At 57.1% G+C, this 22,048-nt stretch overlaps 1 protein-coding gene across 2 annotated transcripts in view; it reads right to left on the bottom strand.

The window, feature by feature from the left end:
• Positions 1-21,332, bottom strand: part of MYO15A (myosin XVA) — a 74,715-nt gene extending 53,383 nt beyond the window's left edge. The window contains exons 1-7 of one of the 2 annotated variants that reach the window (XM_030922660.1): positions 21,215-21,332; positions 7,649-11,497; positions 5,495-5,577; positions 4,829-4,892; positions 3,915-4,024; positions 3,498-3,572; positions 3,198-3,288 (exon numbers count right to left, since the gene is read on the bottom strand). In XM_030922660.1, coding sequence (XP_030778520.1) covers positions 3,198-3,288; positions 3,498-3,572; positions 3,915-4,024; positions 4,829-4,892; positions 5,495-5,577; positions 7,649-11,278 — 4,053 coding nt within the window. In that variant the 5' untranslated portion in view covers positions 11,279-11,497; positions 21,215-21,332. Of the gene's footprint in view, positions 1-3,193; positions 3,289-3,497; positions 3,573-3,914; positions 4,025-4,828; positions 4,893-5,494; positions 5,578-7,648; positions 11,498-21,214 lie in introns of those variants that run through there. The other variant, XM_030922661.1, reaches the window with a different exon arrangement.
• Between the last annotated feature and the right edge of the window lie 716 nt (positions 21,333-22,048).

Genomic DNA, 22,048 nt, shown 5'->3' with positions numbered 1-22,048 from the left:
CCTGCATGCCCCCCCAACCTCACCTCTCACAGGAAGGCCACTAGAATTCTCTCCCTGGTAGCCCTTAGCCCCACTGGCAAACTCTCTATTTTCTTGGGTATTGTCTGTCTCCCCACTAGACTGTCAAATCCTACAGGCACAGATCTCTGAGTCCCCAGCATCTAAACGGACCTGGTGCTTAGTAGGCCCTCAAAAAATATCTGCTAAAGGGATGGAAAAAGGAATAGCATCGGCCCAGCATGGTGGCTCACGCCTGTAATTCCAGGACTTTGGGAGACCGAGGTAGGCGGATCACGAGGCCAGGAGATGGAGACCATCCTGACCAACATGGTGAAACTCTGTCTCTACTAAAAATACAAAAAATTAGCTGGGCGTGGTGGTGCCCGCCTGTAGTCCCAGCTACTTGGGAGGCTGAGGCAGGAGAATTGCTTGAACCCGGGAGGCAGAGGTTGCAGTGAGCCAAGACTGCACCACTGCACTCCAGCCTGGCGACAGAGCGAGACTGTCTAAAACAAAAATAAAAACAGAACAAAACCAAACAAAAACAACAAAAAAGGAATAGCATTCTCATGGGCAGAGCTGCCTAAAGGTGACCATGGCTGATCGCAAGCTCCCACCTATTTAAGCACCTACTGTGTGCCAGACACATTGCCCTGATAATGCCATTGTTAACAATCCCATGAGGTAGGTACTAATATCACCCCTGTATCGCAGATTAGGAAACCGAAGCTTAAAGAGAGGTGAAATGACATGCCCAGGGACTCCAGAATCCACTCGAGTGATGAGCATGGGCCTAGTATGTACATGGCACCTTCTTTAGCTGAGGCACTTCCTCAGGATAATCTTTTAGGAAAGAAGCAAAGGAGGTCCAGTCACCACAGAAACAATACCTGTAATTTTGGGGATGGGGCCAGTTCCTTCCATCTGTCCCATTTAGTCCAGGAAATACTGCACCCATTATATAAAGGAGTAAACTGAGGTCCAGAGAGGAATGGGGACTGGCCTGTGATTGTTCAATGAGTCAAGGTCTGCCTGGGCTTTCCTGTGTACTATCCCTTAGTCTGGGAAGCCCTTGAGGACAGGCTGGCTGCTTCTCTGTTCCTGGTGCCCAGCATACAGCAGGGCAGAAAGCCAGCGGATGGAGTGGGTGAACACCAGAGGGGTGGAACCTGTGGTCCAGGCCTCAGTCAGTCAGGGCAGAGCACTCCCCATGCTACATGATTGGTTTCAGTGAGGACATGAGACCAAAACTTGCCCAATGAGACGGAGCTCTGAATGTTTCATTTCTGAAATGTTGGGAGGGTTGATCATTATGGTGCCAGCTTCCTGACCAATGGGAGACAGGTTGAGGATGATGCCCTTACATGGGGGAGGGTGAAGCCAAGACAACAGACATTGTTTAAGATTCTGGATCTAGCCATGCCTAAAACTGACCCTAGAACTGGACTGTTTGATTATCTGAGGAGAGGAGAGCCATGTCTAGGAAAGGAGCCCCATGGTCATCACAGCTGGCAGGCCTGTCCTCACACATTCTGTGTACCTGGCACACAGAAACTCCCAGACTCAGCCACATCCACAGCTCCATCCGTCCTCCCTGACAGCTCTTTGCCATGGACTGCAAATCCAAGCTCCTGCACAACTTCACTCCTCCCTTCTTAGGCCTCAGTGTTCCCCTCTATAAATGCACGCAAATGTACCTGCCTCCCACGGTTGCCATAAAGCTCTGGTGTGACAATAACTGAAGGAACCCAGCACTGTGCCTGGCCACAGGAGGTGCACAAGGTACACTTATTTCTTTCCCTGCCTACCTAGCTAGTCATGCCACAAATCTGACCTGAAAGGTTTTGAAAACTCTGCTTGGAGCAAGGGATGATCTGTTTGGTCATCAGAAGGCCTGAACTGGGGTGGGAGAGCCTGGCAGGCCAAGGCAGGCATCAGAGGGGCCCAGGCCAGACTGGAACCTGACGGCAAAGCCTGAGCAGCCCCCACCTATGCCCCCAGGATCACCTTGCTGGGTTCACCACTGGCTAGGACATTGTGGTCATGTGCAAACCTTTGTGGGCCCCAGGGCTGGGGAAGTCTGGGTCTGTGGTTCTGGACTCTGAGCTGGCAGGCCAGCCCCGCCTTCTCCTGAGCTCCAGGCTGGTGGTGCACCCATCACCTCTCTGCCATCTCTGTGCACATGCCTAGCAGACACCTCTTCTCAACAAACCTGCTCCTCCTCCACTGCCCAGCCTGCCTCTGTGCTGCCTGTGGCTCAGACCGAATGTCTGGGGTCACCCTCCGACAGTTCTCCCTCTCACACCCCAGTCTGTCTTCTATAGGCTGCTGGCTGGCTTTGACCTGTGCCTGGACCCAACCTGCTTGCACCTCAGGGCCTTTGCAGGCGCTCCTCCCTCGCCTCTTCACTGTTCCCCTAGACATTCCCAGAGCCCACTCTCTTGTCTTCTCTGTACAGCCTACTCTGACCACCACACTTATGATTGCAACCTCCAACACTCCCCACCCTTCTCTCCACTTTTTTCCTCCGCAACTCACCATCTACCCTTTCACGTACATATAATTTACTTGTATATAAGTGTATATATATTTTTCTTCCCGCCTCCGCCACTAGAATAAAGTTCCCATGAGGGTGTGAACATGTGCCTGAGTTGCCGCTACTCCTCCCCAGTGCCTAGCCTGGGCCTCGCACACAGTAGGTCTTCAGTAGATCTTTACTGAGGGAACGGATGGGGTTCTACCATTCTCAGGCTCAGAGAGCTTAACACTGTCTTTGTCAGCAAAGTTCCAATCCTGCAGACTCTGGCTTGGCATCTACTGCCTAACCCACACTCAGGCCTGCCCTGCCTCTTGATAGCTGGGGGCTGCATAACTTCTGAGTATGAGAATATGGTGGCCCCAGGGCCATGACCAGGAAGGTGAGGCTAGGTGGAAGAGATGGGATGACTCCCCTTCCCTATGTGGTCTCCACTCTGAACTGGACCTGGAGGGCTGGAACCAGGAGCTGCCATGGAAGCATAGGCAGGCACACCCCTGGGACGGGTGGCAGAAAAAGCAGCCCTGGGCAAGGCCCCCTTCTGGAACTCAGCCTCCCCATCTTTCTAGTGGGCCAAGGAGCCTTGCCTCTTGGGGGGTACATGAGGTGTGCTTATCAAAGGGTGCTCAACCTAGGGTCCTGGGGAGACAAGTAGACTCACCTGCTGCATGACATCCCGTTTCTGGTTCATGGCAGCCAGGTAGCGCAGAATCAGCTTGGTGGCCTCAGTTTTGCCAGAGCCGCTCTCTCCACTGACCGAGCAAAGGCGCAGAGTGAGTTCCAACCTTTCACTGCCTCTTCTGGTGCACCCTGACCCCCATCATGAAGCAAGAGGATATGTGCAGCAGGCCAACCCAGAGGTATCAGGCAATCTTCCAAGTTCCCACAGCAGTTCTGGACAGATGCAGGCCTGGTACCTAAGGTCCCCCATTTATCCCCCACGTAAAGGCAGCCCGCTCACCTGATGATTATGCACTGGTTCTGTTTGGCATCGAGCATTTTGGCGAAGGCGAGATTTGCAATAGCAAAGAGGTGCCTGGGGAGAAAGGTCATTGGAGCCGGCCCCTGCCTCTAAGCTCCCAAACCTCCCAGGGATTGGGCGGGGAGCATCCATATCCAGTCAAACAGTCAATCCGGCCCACCCCTCACCCTGTTGGGGGAATGCTCCCACCCCCATCCTGGTCTGAACCACAGTGCCCTCCAACCTGTGGCTGCGGCCCTACCTGGGGTGAGACTGTCAGATTGAGTAGGTGGGCTGCCTTTCCCCATTTACCTCTGACTCATGGCTGGAGTGCAGCTGAGATCCAGGCTGGCACAGCAGGGGAAAGAGGGGCCCAAGACCTCAGGGCAGCCCCCCCCCTGCCCCCGAGACACTCACGGGGGATTCTCTCCCAGGGCCCGTCCATTGTACTGCTGCACCTGCTCCGGCCCATAGATTCCAAACATTTGGTATGGGTTCACCGACACCAGGATGCTCCCGATGTATGTCTGCTGGCCAGACGGTGGCCTCAGCGTCATGGCTCCTTGCAGACCTGTGTCCCTCCTTCCCCTATGCTGGAAGCCTGGCTCTCTGTTTCCATCCAGACAGATATCTGGCTGCCTGGACTCAGGATTCCCATCTAGAGCCCTCTACCAGCTTGCTGGGCTATGTGCTCTAACAGTGGAATCTCAGGCATTGCAGCAGGCTGAGCTGAGAGGAGTCTGGAGTGAGTAAAACCCCCCAGCCACGATCGTGGGTGGGCTCCTGCCTACTTCATTTGTTCATAGTTGGACCCAGGCTCCAGGAACTTTTGGCTCCTGTTGAGGGCAAACCTCCACTGCCTGGAGTGGGTAGTTGGGGAACTCAAGGGATCCTGATGTGGCCAGAGCCCTTCCGGGTGTCCTTGTCTTCCACATTGGCTCTGGGCCCCTGGCCCTCTGTTCTGTCATTCTCAGGTCAGAGGCTCCCCTCCAACCACTCTGACCGTCCCCACTCTGGGGTCCAGGTCTATGGATTCTAGGACTCTGGAAGTTCTATCTGTCAGGTCCCGGGTGGTGGGGGTGTCGCGTATTTCTGGATTCTCTGTCTCCAGCTTTCTGCCTCTGGCATCCACCATTCTAAGACTGTGTTTTAAGACTTCAGATTTTAGTTCTAGGCTCTGGCATTCTATGCTGAAATGACAGAAACTCAGAGTTCAAACCAGAGGCCACAGGGGCTAGGGCCCACAAGAGAATTCCGTGCATCCCACCCGGCCCCAGGAGGCAGCTGCCTTCCTGACCTAGGCCCAGGGCAGGGCCAGCCCTAGGTCTTACGTAGATGAGGTTCCGTTCAAATCTAATCTTGAGGTTGGACAGCACAGTGGTTTCCTGGAGGTCTCTAGAAGGGCACAGAGAGAAGCCGTCAGCGCCCCCAGGGCTGGTTCTGGCCTGAGTCTCCCTCCCTGACTCAGTGCAGTGCCTTGATCAGATAGGCCTGAGTTCAAGTCCTGTTTCTGACACCAACCAGTTAGGAGACCTTGGGCAAATTACTTCACCTGTCTGTGCCTGTTTCTTCATTTGTCCAATGGGTCTGATAATCATTGTACCTACTTCATTGGGGGTTTGGGGGACACTCTTACGTAATCACCATGATTAGATAATGATGCTAACCAACGCGGCCCTCTTGTTTTGAGCACCTCCAATGTGCCGGCATCCTCACCACAGCCATCCCACTCCCATTTTGTGGATGAGAAACTGAGGCGCAGAGAAGCAAAGCGATGTGTCCAAGGTCTGCCAGCTAGTGAGTGGTGGGGCTAGGATTTGAACCAAAGTCCATCTAACTCACAAAGCACACCACATTTAGCCTTTGTGACACTTCATGACTGAGGCTCTGAAAATGTCCTGGGAGGTGAGAGGCAACTGCAGGAGGAGCCGCTCTGGTTGGGAGGGTGGGGACCCCATGGTGACACCTTGCTGACCCCGCCAGCCCTGCCCACTCACTCCAGCTGTGTCATGTCCTCCACACCATCCTCCCTGTGCTGCTCGCGGAACCGCACAGATGGCAGGTTTCGGATGGAGTGCATCTGTGTGAGAGAGAGGCTGTGTCTGCAGTTTGAAGGGCGTCCCCCACCCCCACTGGCCCCTGGCTTGGTCATACCTGGGGCCTGCTACCATTGTTGGGGAGGGAACCCCAAGGCCAGGTGGGTCCTGCAAGTCTCCTCATTACAGAATGCTGTGACCCCCGGAACCTGCATGCAACCCTCACACATGAGACACACGCATGCCCTCAGTGCCCAGGCAGGCGCTCCCATGAGCTCCTAAGTGTCCTGCCCTGGGGGGGTGAGCAAAGGCATGAGCAGGTACATAGGTGCATGTGCCAGCTCCCTCCCAACTGCAGCTGTCCCAGCACCAGCAGACCCCACGTGTTGGTTTGTGTGACAACTCAAAAGGACACTTGTGACCTGATGCATGGGGCCTCCAGGAGGGCAGAGATGGAGACTGTCTTAGCACCACACCCCCATGCTCATCCCGGGGAAAACATGTAGAGACCTGTATATGAACCCACACTCAATGGCATTTACAGCTCATACAACTCCCAGGCACACAGGTGTTCTTGTAGGCCTGTGGGCACACATGCAGGCCTGTGGGGCCTGGCTAGAGGCACATAGTGTGCAGGCACATACTCTACCTGTCCACTTGGCACATACATCTGAGTGCACAGCTGGGTCCCTCCCTACCCTGGGGGTCTGGAGAATGGAAGTCCTGATGCCATCTTTGGGCTGCAGGGTCTCCTCTCTGCACGCACATCTGTGCACATGGGCAGCGGGTGGGCAAACAACCCTGACCCCCAGGGATGCCACATCTGCTCAGACCTCATACACCAGCTTTCGTCATTTGGCCATGGTATACACGCGCACACATGCTCAGGCATGCAGGCCTGCACAGGATCCACACGACTGGGAGCACACACATGTGCACCCTCAGCCTCTCCAATCCCAGTGGCACCCTGAGCAGGCGAGGAAAGAGGACACCAGGAGGGAGCTCTGCATGTCTGTCGCTGGGCTGCTAAGTAGGGCACAGCGAGTATCACCTTTTCTGCCCTGGCCTCTAGCCCACCCATCTGCCCACGTGCTTGCCAGCAGCCTCAGACCCTGAATAATTCAGCCACTCACGTATTCCAGGGTGAGGAGGGCCCAGGCATCCTTGCCCCTCACCCCTAGGCGCCCTGCGCCCCTCTCCCGCAATGCTGCAGCCCACACGGCACAGGGCACCCGCCGCCGGGGCCAGGGCCCCCCCAGCAGCCAGGCTGCCCCAGTTGCCATTGTTGGGCCCGGCTGGCTGCCCGCTCCGCTGGGCACAGTCTGCAGAGGCTGAGACGCACCTGCCGCCCCTGCTTGCCCCGCCCACCACCCCGGCATCCCCGGAGAGGCTCCGGTGACCACGCACCCTGGCCAAGGGCCACCCAGCATCAGGCTCGAGTTCCACCTTGAGTGTGGCAGGCAGGCATGGGCTGGGCACCCCTCAGAAGGGCTGCCTACCCTGTACCCCACATGGGGTTCCAGAAGGACTCCTGGTTCAGTTTTCCCTCTGTGCAATGAGGAGGCTGGAGGGTTGGATCCTGAGCCCCTCACCCTGACCTATTCCAGAATCCTGCAGCCCAGGGGACTTCAAAGGGCAGCAAAAACCTTGAGGAAAGAGGAGACTCTAATTTGGGGCAGGGTCAGTAGGAGATAGGAGGAACCGCACAGACCTGGATGTGCAGTGGAACAGGATGGATAGGCATGTCTTGCAGTTTCACATCTGGCTTGGCTAAAATATCTGAGGGGAAGTTAGGGCCAGACCTGTCATCCAGATTGGATAAGGGCAGGGCTGCCCAGGGCCCAGGCTGAGATGAACAAAGATCCTTCCCCAGAGCGACCTGGAAGCCGTTTCCCACGTCTCTGTCCTGTGCCTGCCTGTGCTGGGCATCCCCTTGTTCAACCCTCCAGAGGTTCTGGGAGGTGCAGGCTGTTCTCCCCAACTTACAGACCCAGAGACTGAGTCCCCAGCAGGCAGCTGCTCTCCAAGATTGCACAGAGCTCCTCAGGCTGTCTCTCTTGCCCTGTTTCCTAGGCCAGAACCCTTAAACCCTCCCTGTAATCTGTGCCCCCATACCTTGTTCCGCCAGCTTGGGGGGCCGACCTCCTCCCAGGAGCCCTTAAGGGACAGGCAGGCAGCTCCAGAGCCCAGGTGGCAGGACTGGGGGTGGGCGTGTACTCGTGGCCTGGGTCCATAGGCATCTGCCCGAAGCCAGAGGCAGGACCAGCGAAGACCCCAGGCTCTTGGCTTGGGGTCCTGGGTTGGCTGGACTTGAGGCTTCAGGGCTGCAGGCCCAACTCGCTGGAAAGAGCTCAGCTTCTGCACACGAGGCATGACCACAGCAAAACGCCCAGGGGCTGCCTGGCGCCGCTCGCCCCCCTTGGGCAGGGGCTCTGGGGCCCTGGTGGGTGCCAAGGGGGCTGCGGTTTGGGGCAGTGTCCCCCAGCGGTGCCATGGTGGCCATGTGGCCCTGGTCTGCTCACGCGCAGCCAGTGGGTATGAGAGGCTGGGCTTTAATGTCTTTTGCTCTGGGAGGACATCCTTGGGAGGTGTGACATCCTTGGGAGGTATGACATCCTTGGGAGGTGTTGGGATTGGAGGCTTGGTCTCTGCTGGCAGCTGGGGGTCTCCCAGGGTGGCCTCTTCTTCAGGCTTCTCAGGGGTTGGGCGAGCTGATTTGGTGAGCTGTCCAGGACCCGGCTCATGGTGTCTGCCCAGGAAGACCCTGGTCATATCAGCAGCTGCATCCTCAGGCTGGAGGGTGGTGCATGGCACAGGGCCTACGTGCTGGAGAAAGGGGTTTTCCGGCACAGGGGGTGGCCTGGAAAAGCCTCGGCGGCTGCCTGCACCTCCTGGCCAGGGGGAGGGTGGACGTTGGGTGGGAGGCATGTCCACGTCCCAGAGGGGGGCCAGCGGGGGCACGGTCCAGGGCACCTCTGAGTCCTCGGCTTCTCGCAGGCTTTCCCGGTGCTCCAGGGGCGCCCGCCAGGCCCCGGCTCCGGCCCCGGGCGATCGGTGGAAGGGCGGGCGCACTCGCGGCTTCACAGCCCGAGTGGGTGGCTCGCTGAGGCGCCGCCACGTGTGCGGGAGGTGCGAGGGCAGATTCAGGGAGCGGCGCCGCGGGCTGTGGCCCAGCCCCGGGGACGGCGAGGGCGGCCTGGGTGAGCCCGGCAGCGGCGAGCGGGGTGGGCCCAGGCGCCCCGCGGCTCTGCGTGGGGCTGGGGACTCCTGCAGCGAGCGGGGCCGGCGGGCCGGGGGCGGGAAAGGCGGCTGGAAGGGGCCGGCGCGCAAGGACAGCTGAGGCGACGGGGGCGCCAAGGGTGAGCGGTAGCCGGGGCCCGGCAGGCTCCTCAGCGACGGCTGGGGCGAGGCCAGTGGTGACCAGCCTCGCCTCTGCGACGCCCGTGGGGAGGCCCCGGGGAAGCCAAAGGCCGCCCCTCGCCCGCGGGAGTCCCTGAACGAGGGTTGGGGCCCGGGAAAGGCCAGTAGGTCGGGGGGCATCTCCGGACTCACGGCAGGGGGCTCCACGAAGGCCCACCAGCTGGCCTGCGGCGCCGGGGGCACATGCGCTGGGGCGGCCCAGGGAGGCGGGTGGCGGCGGAGGGAGCCGTAGGGCGAGGCCGGCCGGGGCAGGCCCGAGAGCACCGGGGAGAGGGGCGGCGCAGGCGGGGGCCCGGGGCTGGGGGTCCGCGGGGGCACGGGCGGGGACAGGAGCGCGCTCCAGTGGGAAACCGTCTTGGGCGCGGGCGCGGGCGCGGGCGCGGGAGGGCGGCGCGCGTCGTTGCGGCTGCAAGCGCGTGGCTGGGCCCTCCTCAGCACGATGGGCGTGCTGGGCCGCTCCGGGTCCATGCCAGCCAGCTTGTAGCCGAAGCGTTTGTAGGCCGCCTCCCTGACCGCAGGGCCGCCCGCCCGGGCCTTCTGGCTGCCCCTGAGCCGCGGGATGGGCTTCTTTTCCGACAGCGTCTTCTTGAGGAACCGCGCCAGCGAGGTGGCAGGGCGAGGAGCGGGGCGGCCAAACTCGGGGCCGAAGCCCAGGCCCCGGTGGGCGCCGAAGGCCGACAGCGCGCGCTGGATGTTGCGCTGGCGCGGCGTGAGGAAGCCCCAGAAAGGGTGGCCGTAGGGCACAGCGGGCACCGGGGGCGGCTCCTCCTCGTCCTCTTCTTCGTCCGCATCCCCTAAGGGCAGAGGAATATCCAGAGAGGGTGGCAGGGGCACCTCCAGCTTCTCCTTCCCAAACAGCTTCACCTGGGGTCGCGGGAAGAGGCGGAACTTGCGGATGAGGGACAGCTTGGACCTGGCGGCCTTGTCCATGCCTTGCTGCTCGAAGAAGGCGGCGCTGGGCAGGCGGAAAGAGGTCCCCTGACGCTCCCCGCCCGCGTCCTCCGGCTCCTCCAGCTCGGCAATGTCATCCATGGGGTGGGCATACGGGTTGCGGGGCGACAGGATGGGCGATGGTACCCAGGGGTACACAAAGGCCGAGGTCGACTCCTCTGGGTAAAAATAGGGCACCTCGGGAGGGTAGATGGCCTCGTCCCCACCGCCATAGACACCTTCGACATACGGGACGGTGTAGGGGACCCCGTAGGGATCAAAGTAGGGTACATCGTAGGGAGTGTGGTACGGGAGGTCATAGGGCGGGTATGGCACGTCGTACGGTGCATAGGGATCCAGGTAGTAGCCATATGGGTGCGCCTCACCCTCGTACCCATCGTGGTAGCTGTAAGGAGACGAGTACCCCGACGGGGGTGCATATGGGGGTTCGTAATCGTCGTAGCCATAGCCGTAGCTGTAGGTGTACCCTGGATCAAAGGGGCCACTGTAATAGTCAGGGTGGTAGTAGTCGTAGGGGTCCTCGGGCAGGTACCCATAGTAGTGGTCACTGTAGGGTGGCCAAGCCGGGCTGTAGGGGCCGAGGCCCGCCAGGTAGGGTTCCTGCTCCTCGTAGCGGTGGAGTGACTGCCGGTCATAGTAGTCGTCGCCATCGCGGTGATAGTCATAATACTCGCCCAGGTCCTGGAAACCCTCAAGCCCGTACAGCGACTTACGGGAACCCGAGTGATGGAACGGGAGGGCCTCGTCCTCGGAGGGCAGGAAGCCCAGGGGCTCGCCTGACGCGTAGATGCTGCGGCTGCGGGGGAACCTCCGGAGCCGGCCCCCGGGCCGCAGGATCTCAGCACCGGATGGGAAGGCGAGTTTGCGGGAGCCCATGCGAGAGCTCGAGCGCTGCAGCCAGGCGTCCACCGTGGCCTGCTCGCTGCCCGACTCCTCGGCCTTCTTGAGGAGGAACTTTTTTGTGAGCCAGTTGATGGCGGTGGACGCCTTGCTGAGCGACCGGGCGCGCGGCCGAAGGCGGCCGTAGCCACGGCGGCCTGGGAAGCGGATCACCATGAAGGACGGTTTCTTGCCCTTCATCGCCCGCTTCTTCTTGCCCATGCGCATCTGCGTCATGAGCTTCGACGTGGACTTGAGCACAGTGCGGGCCTTCTTCTTGCGCTTGGTCTTCTGGGGGCCGGTGTGGAGGCCCCAGAAGAAGGCCGAGGCGCTGCGGAACTGGCCCTTCTTGGAGATCTTGGGTGTGCGGTCGCGGAAGCCCATGAAGAGCCGCGACGTCCCCTTCAGGCTCCGTTTGGGCTTCTCCGGCTCCGGTGCCTTCTTCCCCTTCTTCCCTTTCTTGGCTTTCTTCTCATCATCTTCCTCCTTCGCCATGGTGGCTGCCTGCTCTCTACCGGGCCTGGGGCCGGTGTCACGGGCTCAGGGACTTGGAGACACAGGGACCTGCTCGGTCTCCTGCCCGCGGCTGGACACGCGGCCTCCTCGGGCTGGGAGCAGACTGGACTGGACCCGGATGGCGTGGGGAGGGCTGAGCCAGGATTCCGGGAGGGCGGATCCATAATTCATCTCCTCTAGAGCGCCTTGGGTTTCACCCTAGAGCAGTGGTGGAAAGTGTGTGGGTGTTGTTTACCGGGATGGGGAAGCCTGCCTATGAGGCCTGTGCTGGGGAAGACATTCTTGCCTCGGAGTCGTCATGGCAACATCGGTGCTCATCCTGGTCAGGCCCTTCCTAGGCCACAGCTGGCTCAACCCCCTGAAGGGAGCCCTTGGGTCATTTCGGCTTCACAGACAAAGACATTGAGCCACAGAGATGGAATGCCACCTGCCCTAAATCACCAGCACACCTGCACTGGACCAGAAGTGGAGCCCAGGGTGGGATGGTCAAAGCCCACCAAGTCATCTTGGAGAAGTTTGAACGCTCTAGGTCCTGGGCAAGGGAGGAGGGGAATGGGCAGAGCAGGTGCTGGGCTGCGGTCAGTGTAATGGTAGTTGGCTGGCTCTCAGGAGCTGAATAATACATGGGGTGGGGAGCCAGGCTGCTGGCTCAGAAGGCAGGGCAAGGAGTGGTGTTTCAGTGGAACTCCACTTGTGTGTGTGTATGTAGCGGGGTAGAGAGGCAGAAATGGAGGGTGGGTCAGGCCTGACTCTGACCCTAGGCTCTGTCACTGACTGGCTGTGTGGGTCCAGGAAAGCCCTTGTCCTCTCTGGGCCTCAGTTTCCTCTGAAGAATGGGAGTGATAAGCTATGCTCTGTCTCCTTCACCAAAAGGAAGCAAGACCTGATGGAGCTGCTGGGTAACTGGAGATGCCTCCTGCTGGCTCCTGTCTGGGGTCCCTGCCTAGCCCTGTCCTCTCCTCTTACTTTCTGCCCTGGCTGGGTAGGCTATGGCCATATGTTTCCTGCCTTCTCTGGGCATAGCTGATTGCTTCATATGGCCTGACCTAAGACTGCATGTCCAAAGTTTGGTTGGTGGCCAGTCTAACTCACTTTTGAGAACCTGCACTAAAAGAAGTTGGCAGTGGAAAAAACTGGGCAGGCCAGCGGGGGTGGGGAGTGGCAGCTCTGAAACCTGAAGCCTCAGAACCAGCTCTCCTCCTCCTTTTCCTCCTCCCCCTTCTCAAGATGGACCTCAGTTAACATCAAGCTCCCTACTTACTGAACTCTGCTTCAGTCTTTTGGTCCCAGAGCTAATTCTTTGGTTGTTTAAGGTTTAGCATAGGCAACCCCAGAGCAGCAAGATTCTGGCCCTGGTTCTGCCACTTGCCAGCTCCACGCCCTCAGATCAGTGGCTTCAGAGCCTCAGCGTGCTCAGCTGTGAAACAGGGACAGGGAGGGGCCTTCCCAGGCAAGTGGCAGGAGCAGAGAGGGACCATGCAGCAGGGGAGGTCTCCCCCTGTCTGCCTCTTCCCCCTGTTCACTTTCTCGGCTCTTCACTTTCTTCTTCTTCCTGCTCCTCCTCCCCAAGATTCACCTGGAGCCAGTCAGTGCCCAGCCACTCAGAGGAGTTGCACCAGGGGCTGTTGGTGCCTGGTGCAGGCAGTCTCACAGGGATGGGGAATAGGGCTTGATGGAAACCAGATAAATTGGATGGAGGGCTTTTGGGGCAAGTTAGGGGATATGTGCAGGAAGTGGGCCTCTTGCAGAGCAGGAGTTTGAGGGGCTGCCCACTCTCCCTTCTTTTTTTGGGCAGTGGCTCTTGTCCGCTTGAGGAAAAATGAAGGACAGGGGAGATGTTCCTTCTTTCTTCTTTTTTTGAGACAGAGTCTCGCTCTGTTGCCCAGGCTGGAAGGCAGTGGTACAATCTTGGCTCACTGCAAACTCCACCTCCCGGGTTCAAGCAATTCTTGTGCCTCAGTCTCCCAAATATCTGGAATTACAGGTATGTGCCACCACGCCTGGCCAATTTTTGTATTTTTAGTAGAGACAGGTTTTGCCATGTTGGCCGGGATGGTCTCAAACTCCTGACCTCAGATGATCCACCGACCTCAGCCTCCCAAAAAGCTAAGATTACAGATGTGAGCCACGGCACCCAGCTAAGACATTCTTTCTGAGCCCAGAGATATCAACACCTGCCCCAGCTCCTCTTGGAGCCAGTTTCCAGAGTGAGGCCCCAGTCAGGTGTGTGGCACAATGGTCACAGCAGGTCTGTGAGATATGAACTATTAGTATCTCTATTCTCCAGATGAGGAAACTCAGACTCAAAAGGTGAAGGGACTTGCTCGAGGCCACCTGGCTTGGGAAGGCAGAACCCAGGCCTGGCCGGGTTCAGCACTACCTCCCTTACTAGGCCCTCCTGCCCACTGAGCTCCTGGGTAATCACTGGGCTTGCAGTGGCTTAGGACACTGGTCAGAGCCAGGAGCATAGTCGAGCTGATCCCATAACCTGCTCCTGCCTGGAGGGGGAGGGCCCTGACCAAGCCACTGAGCAAACCAGGGCCTCCAACAGGCACCAACACCTCTCCAGTGCTTGCCCACAGCTATCCCAACCTGGATTCCTCAGTCAGCCTGGCCCCTTTCCCTAAGGGTCCTGTAGCAAGCATTTACTCACTCACCCATTCATTCAAAAGCCTCTGTGGGAAGTGTGCTGCATATTAGGCACCGTCTAAGTGCTGGGGACACAGCTGTGAACAAAACCGAGAAAAACCCTGCCCTCATGCAGTTACCAAATGCGGGTGGAGGGAGAGCCAATAAACATGGAAAATCAGTAACAGATAATGGGGCACAAGTGCTGTGAAGGGGACAGCAAGAAGTGGGGGTGTGACATTAAACAGGAAGTCAGGGAAGGCCTAGTGACTATGGGGCCATGGAGAGAGCCTGTGGGCAGTGTACAGTCCCAAGCAGGTGGAGGAGCAGTCAGACCAGGTGGCTGGAGGGCAGCGGGGGTGCACTGGGTGGTGAGGTCAGAGTTCAGGGGCACACGTGCAGGGCCTGTGGGCCACAATGAGGGCTTGGTTTCGACTGCCAGTGAGGCAGGAGCCGTGGGAGGAGGGTTTTGGCAGAGAAGGGATGGAATTCGACCTCAGTCTTTTTTTTTTTTTTTTTTTTTGAGACAGAGTCTCGTGTTGCTCAGGCTGGAGTGTGATGGTACGATCTTGGCACAACAACTGCCTCCCAGGTTTAAGCAATTCTCCTGCCTCAGCTTCCCAAGAAACTGGGATTACAGGCACACATCACCACACCGGCTAATTTTGTATTTTTAGTAGAGACAGGGTTTCACCACGTTGGCCAGGCTGGTTTCGAACTCCTGACCTCAGGTGATCTTCCTGCCTTGACTTCCCAAAGTGTTGGGATTACATCCGTGAGCCACCAAGCCTGGCCTCGACCTCAGTCTTGATAGAAGCCTCTACTGCTGTGGGAAAAGCAGCTGCAGGAGTGAGGGTGAAGGCAGGGAGGCCAGCGTGGAAGTTTCCATGGAGGTCCTCCTGCACCAGGCTGCCAGCTGTTAAGGTGTGGAGAAGTGGTAGGATGTTGGGGACATGTGGCAGGTAGGGCTGACAGGATTTGATGATGGGGATGGGGGAGGGTGCAGGAATGGCTCCCAGGTTTCCTCACTGAACAGCAGGGAGAATGGAGAGGCCGTCAGGTCATTGGCCAGGATGAGGAAGGCTGCAGGCAGAGCAAGTTGAGGAGGTAGGGCCCAGGAGTCAGCTTTGGGCACTGGGCACTGCTAGGGGGCCATCACAGCCATCAGGGCTGGTGACATCAGTTAGGGAGTCATCGGCATCTAGATGGCATTGAAGCCACAGCTCTGGAGGATGACACCAGGGAATGAGTATAGAGGGAAGAGAGGTCATGGAATGAGCCACAGGGCTGCAGTGCTTAGGAGCCAAGGAGGCAGTGAGTGAGCACCACGAAGCCAGCGAGAGGAGGAGGTGGAGGCCCAGGAGGGAGTGGGATCCTGGGGGCTGCGCAGGAGGGCGGGACTGCTATGACAGATGGGCACATGGCCCATGTTAGTCAAGAATGGAGAGCTGACTAATGGATGCAGCTCCTTAGAACTCCAGGGGTGACTGTGACAAGCGTGGTCCCAGTATAGTGGTGGGGGCGAGGGAAGTTACACCTAATGGAAGAGGTTTCAAGAAAGACAGGACCAGGGCCAGGTGTTGTGGCTCATGCCTGTAATCCCAGCACTTTGGGAGGCCAAGGCGGGTGGATCCTATGAGGTCAAGAGTTCGAGACCAGCCTGACCAACATGGTGAAACCTCGTTTCTACTAAAAATACAAAAATTAGCTGGGCGTGGTGGTGCATGCCTGTAATCCTAGCTGCTCGAGAGGCTGAGGCAAGAGAATCGCTTGAACCTGGGAGGCGGAGGTTGCAGTGAGCCAAGATCAAGCCATTGCCCAGAGCAAAAACTCCGTCTCAAAAAAAAGATAAAAAAAGAAAGACAGGACTGCGGTGGTCACAAGGCGGGCCCACTTATGAGCATACTAAAACCACAGGATTGTACACTTTGGTGGGTGAATTGTATGGAGGGCGGACTATATGTTGACTGTTTTAAAAAAGAAAAAGGACAAGAGGGAGGGAGGGAAGGAAGGAAGCAAGTAATCCATCCCTGGGGATGTCTCTTACATGTCCTTATGGGTAAGGATGCACAAACAGAGCTGCTTGTTGACGCAGTACACCGCAATGCATTTCAGGATGGAACATAGCACAGCTATAACAAGGAATATGGACGATCTCTGTGTCCTGATAGGGAGCGATCTCCAGGACCTGCTAGTGTAGGAAGCAGGCTGCAGAACAGCCTGTTGACTACAGTGTTTACTGAGGCCTTTCTATAGGGAGGGAGAGAGAGAGAGAGAGAGAGAGAGAGAGAGAGTGTGTGTGTGTGTGTGTGTGTGTGTCAGGGGAGGTGGGTGGTAAGAATATAAGTTTGTATTCTTCTGTTTGCTTTTTTTTTTGAGACAGTCTCACTCCGCCAACCAGGCTGGAGAACAGTGGTGCAATCTCAGCTCACTGCAACCTCCACCACCTGGGCCTCAGCTTCCTGAGTAGCTGGAATTACAGGCATGCACCACTATGCCTGACTAATTTTTGTATTTTTAGTAGAGACAGAGTTTGCCATGTTGGCCAGGCTGGTCTTGAACTCCTGACCTCAAGTGATCTGCCCATCTCATCCTCCCAAAGTGCTGGGATTAAAGGCATGAGTCACCATGCTCAGCTTGTATTTGCTTTTTAAATTTCCATATTAGAAATACTGTAGCCGGAAGCAGTGGCTTGTGCCTGGGCACTTTGAGAGGCTGAGATGGGAGGAGCCCAGGAGTTTGAAACCAGCCTAGACAATATAATGAGACCCTGTCCCTAAAAAACAAACAAACCAAAAAATTAGCAGGGAGTGGTGGCAGGCATCTGTAGGCCCAGCTACTCAGGAGGCTGAAGTGGGAGGATCGCTTGAGCCAGGATTTTGAGGCTGCAGTGAGCCATGATCATGCCACTGCACTCCAGCCTCTGACACAGAGCAAGACTCTGTGTCAAAACAAACAAAAGAAATACAGCACCAGGTGTGGTGGCTCATGCTTGTAATCCTAGCACTTTGGGAGGCCGAGGCGGGCTGATTGCCTGAGCTCAGGAGCTAGAGACCAGCCTGGGCAACATGGTGCAATCCCGTCTCTACTAAAATACAAAAAATCAGCTGGGTGTGGCAGTGTGCGCCTGTAGTCCTAGCTACTCCGGAGGCTGAGGCAGGAGAATTTCTTGAACCCAGGAGGTGGAGGTTGCAGTGAGCTGAGATCGTGCCACTGCACTCCGGCCCAGGTGACAGAGTAAGACTCCATTTCAAAAAAAAGAAAGAAATATAGCAAAAGATACTCAAGAAATTAATGAGAATGGTTATCTCACTGTAAATCTTTCTGTATTAGTTTGATTGTTTGATTTTTGATCCATGTGAATGCATTTCTGAGTGAAAAACCAAATAAAAATGTAACATTTAAAAGTGTAAATGTGGGCCAGGTGCGCTGACTCACACCTGTAGTCCAGCACTTCGGGAGGCCGAGGAAGGTGGATCACTCAAAGCTAGGAGTTCAAGACCAGCCTGGACAACACGGCAAAACCCTGTCTCTACTAAAAATACAAAAATCAGTCGGACATGGTGGTGCACACCTGTAATCCCAGCTACAGGTGTGCACAGTGTGGTGGCTGAGGCAGAAGAACCACTTGAACCCAGGATGTGGAGGTTGCAGTGAGCTGAGATCGCACCACTGCAATTCAGCCTGGGTGACAGTGCGAGACCCTATCTCTCCCCAACCCCCCCAAAAAAGTGTAAATGTGAAAATGGAAAAAAAAAGGGGGGGATTGGAGACAGTGAGTGGAAACACCACTTTAGAGGGGCTCCCGGGAAGAATTTCAGGGACCTGAGATGTCACAGGTCCAACCCTACCCCTATCCCAGCTCCATGTAACATTTGTTACACTTGTTGAAAGTGAGGCAGGGAGAGGTCAGAGACTTGCTGGGGAGAAGCAGGACAGGACCGGCCCTTCAGACCCAAGAGCATCTCCCAGAGCCATACCTTCTGTCTGCCCCAAGTAGGGAAGCCTTGTCTGTCTGTCCAGGAGAAAGGGTGAGAGGCCACCATTGTCCAGCAGGCTTGCCCAAGTCCTGCCTCAAACCCTCAGGCAGGCATCTTTCCACTGCAAAGCCCCATTGTCCAGATGAAGAACCTGCCTCTCAGAGAGGCCAGCCCAGCTCTAGCCCTGGGGACGTGGAGCCCAGTGGCTGAGAGCTCTGGGTCAGGTCTCATTCCCTTCCTGGATCTGACCCATAGCAAGTCATTCAGCCTCGGCATTGGAGTCTCCTCATCTGTGAGTGTAGATGCCTCCCCTACCAGGGCTGACCTGGGCATTACATGAGATAGCGGAGAGCCGGGCACAGTGGCTGGCCTGGGTAAGCAGCTGTTGTTATGACTGTCAGCATTGTTGCTACAGGCTGCTGCCTGTCTGCTCTGAGTGAAGAGGTCTGGGTGACTGCTGGCAGCAAGTCCTGCCCAACTGACCCCTCCTGGTCTGTGGGCCCCAGGCTAGACCTCAGGCTAGGAGTCAGCTGAGGCTGCCCCTCCTCTGGTAGGTTCCAGGTCCTGCCTTCCTCTCAGGGTCCCCATCCTCTGTGCAGGCACAGAGTGGGTGTCAGGGAGCAAGTCTCTCATTCATTCACTTCTTCAATATTACTTGTGCATTAGTTGTGCATCTGTTACGTGCCAAGCACTGTGCAGGGCACTTGGGATTCGCAGAGTCCAGTGGAACCACATGTGATCTCTGCTCATGGAGCTCCCTGTGTTGTAGGGGACACAGACTTTTTTTTTTTCTTTTGAGACAGGGTCTCATTTCATCATTCAGGCTGGAGTGCAGTAACATAATCACAGCTCACTGCAGTCTTGAGTTCCCAGGCTCAAGCAATCCTCCCACCTCAGCTGCCTGAGCAGCTGAGACTACGGGTGTCTGCTACCACACCTGGCTAATTTTTTTTTGGTTGTTCTTTGTAGAGACAGGGTCCCACTATGTTGCCCAGGATGGTCTTGAACTCCTTGCCCCCAGGCAATACTCCTGCCTCAGCCTCCCAAAGTGTTGGGATCACAGGTATGAGCCACATGCCCATCCTGGATGCAGACTTTAAGTAAAGAGCCACATCAACAAAAAGAGCTGTGAAGGTCAGGGCATGACCCTCAGATGCCCAAACACTGCACTGGAGGTCCAGGAAGATTCTCCTGACAAGGCAACCCTGAGCCAAGATCTAAAGGACAAGAGGGAGTTTGTAACATGGAAGAGGGAACTGTATTCCTGGCAGGTAGAACAGCATGTGCAAAGGCCAGGTGGTAAGAGGGGCTTCAAGAACAGTCCTATGGCTGGAGCAGAGTGATTGAGGGCATGTGAAATGAGAGGTGGCCAGGGTGGCAGGCAGCAACTAGCCCAATGGGCGTGGAAGGGATGAGATTTTGGTCACTGTTCCACATTTCCAGATGTTTACTATGTGCCAGGCTTGGTGCTAAATGATTTTCTGGAATATCTCACTAGATTCTCACATAGATGAAGGGCTTAATCTTACAGAGGTTAGATCCCTCAGCTGAGAGCCCAGTGAGGAAGCTGTAGGGCCTGTGTCCCTGACTGCAAGGCCTGTGCTCAGAACGGCCGGGCCACACAGAGCTCAACTCTCCCTGCAGCCTCCTGAAGTGGGTGTGATTACTCTTCCCACTTTATAAACGAAGACATGGGCCCAGAGAGGTTGTGTGAGTGACACAGCTTGAAGGTGGAGTTAAGCCTGGACAGTCTGGCTTCAGAGTGTCCACAGTCTCAATCACTGCCTCACACGGCTTCTTAGAAAGTAGTATAAAAAGAAGCTTGGGCCGCCATGTGAAAAGAATGGAGAGGGGGCAGTGACACAGCTGGGACCATGCTGTGATGGAGTACAGTGGACACATTCAGGATGAGGTGAAACAGGCTGCCCTGGTGAGAGGCTAGATGGGGCTGGGATGAGGGTGGAGCCAGGTAGACTTGGGGTTGGCTTGGTACAGCTAGGGGATGCAGGGACTGTCTCTGAGGTGAGGCCAGGGGTATGGGAATGCCATGTTTGGTCTAGGACATGGTGGGCTTGGGATGGCTATGGGACAGCACAGTGGAGAGTCAAAAAGGCTGCTTGGACCCAGGTCTGGCGAGATGGAAGCTGGAGGTCAGGTGGGCTGTCTAGGAGAGGGACACAGTGGGAAGGAGAGGGTCTCGATTCAGCTTTCTTGCCAAAGGAGGGTTCTGAAATGAGAAACTGGAATCTAAGCTGGAGAGGAAGAAAGATGGAGAATGAGCGAATGCACAGGTGTGGCAGAGACAGATGAATATTCATGACTTTGGCTTCTATGAAACTGAGTCTTCTAAAGCTGCAGGCCATACTACCCTCGGGAGGCTGCAGGGATGCCAGCCGGGAGATGAGTGCAGCTCTGCTGCCTGGGCATGGGCTGAGTGAGGGTGCAGACCCCTGCCTGTGATCGCCAGGGAGGGTGAGTGATAAGAACAAGGTGGCTAACAGGGTGAGACCCAAGTCTGGAGCTTACACAGGTGTGGGGGTCAGAGACCTCTGGGGGGTCTTAGGGAGCTTCCTCAGCCCTAAGGGCACTGTGAGCAACCACTTCACACTGACCTGGGCATATGCAGCTGCACAATCCCTCACTCGCTCTCTCCCACACAAATGTAGACATACAACCATCCTGACCACAGATCCAGAAAGCCCAGGACATAACAGGGCCGCAGTGCCTGCCCTGATCCACGCACACACAGACCTAGCTCAGGAACAAGCCCATCCATGGTAAGGAACATGTGGCTCAGTGGCTGGAGCCTCTCACCTGAGCCCTTACTGCCTGAGGATCCCCCAGCCTCTGGCTTCATTTGCCACCCTTTGCCAGCCAGCCTGGGGGACAGAACAGGCCTGGATCTAATCCAAGGCCTGGACTCACCTTGACACCCTATGGACTCAAGGCCTTCCCTACCTCACCCTGGGCCCAGAGCCCCTACCTGTAAAGTGGAAGTGGGAATGGCCACCACCCAGGCAGAAACCCTCACCTAGGGCCTCATGGCCAGGCATCAGGGCAGTCAGGAGAGGGGCCGAGGTAAGCTATGGAGCCCTTGCCTGTCTTGGTATCCCACCATTGCCAGGAGAGGACTGCGTGGGCATCACACCCCTCACAGATGAACACAGTGAGGCAGAGAAGGGCCCCAAGGTGAGGTAGGGGCGAGGCTCCAGCTCTGCTGCTGCCCCTTCTCTTATCACCCCTGCAGCCTGGGATGCAAGGGTGGCCAGTGGCAGACCCCAGGGACTCTAGGCTAAGGTCTCCTTACCTGGGTCCCGTGGCCTGCTCCCCGCCTGCATGCCGCCTCATGGGGGTCCTCTGGCTGGCTCAGGGGCACGGTCGGCCCAGCAGAGCAGCTTGGTGTTATGGGAAGGGAGGCCCAGCCCACCACGCCGACCGCCTGGGGCTCCATGCATATTTAATGATGTCTATTATTCCTGTTTTGTCTCTGGAAAGGAATGAGCAGCTGACAGGGGAGCCACGAACAGCCTGGAGAGCTGAGCATGGGCCTGCTTCACACTCCAGCGGGGCCCGAGGCCCCCAGGAACTCTACCCATCCTGGCAGCCTCACAGAACCTGCTGCATCCATCTCAAAAGGCACACCTCCTCCAAGAAACCTTCCCCACTGCTCAGAGGTCTTAAATCCAGGGTTTGCATTCACAAACTGTGCAGCCTACACCAGTTTTCGAGGGACAGCAGAATACTGTGGGGGCCTGGCACAGTCCCTGGCACACAGTAGGCACTCATCGAGCCCGTCAGCCCCTCTACTCTTGACTTCTGAGGCAACAGGAAATGACCCACCACCTTGTTCTCACAGCAGAGCCTCCCTGCCAGCCCAGATGGTCACAAGGGCCTCCCGGGATGCTGCCCACCTTGAGAGCCAGGCCCCTCCGGAGGGGCCAGTCTGGGCCTGACACCCTTGACCACCAACCCCCTGGGCAGAGCCTGCTTGTGCCTGGGTGAGGAACCCTGCATTCTCCTTGCCACCCAGGGCTTGCATCTGCCTTGGGGGCCCAGGCTCCACCCTCTCTGACCCCCAGGTCCACTGCTACCCCCAATGCCTGACCTGTGCCCACCTGACTCAACCTGGCTACTGTTCAGC

This window comes from Rhinopithecus roxellana, chromosome 19 (assembly GCF_007565055.1).
Source record: "Rhinopithecus roxellana isolate Shanxi Qingling chromosome 19, ASM756505v1, whole genome shotgun sequence".
NCBI classification, from domain to species: domain Eukaryota; kingdom Metazoa; phylum Chordata; class Mammalia; order Primates; family Cercopithecidae; genus Rhinopithecus; species Rhinopithecus roxellana.
The sequence above is the reverse complement of the archived record's forward strand: the minus strand, read 5'-3'. Positions and strand labels throughout refer to the sequence as shown.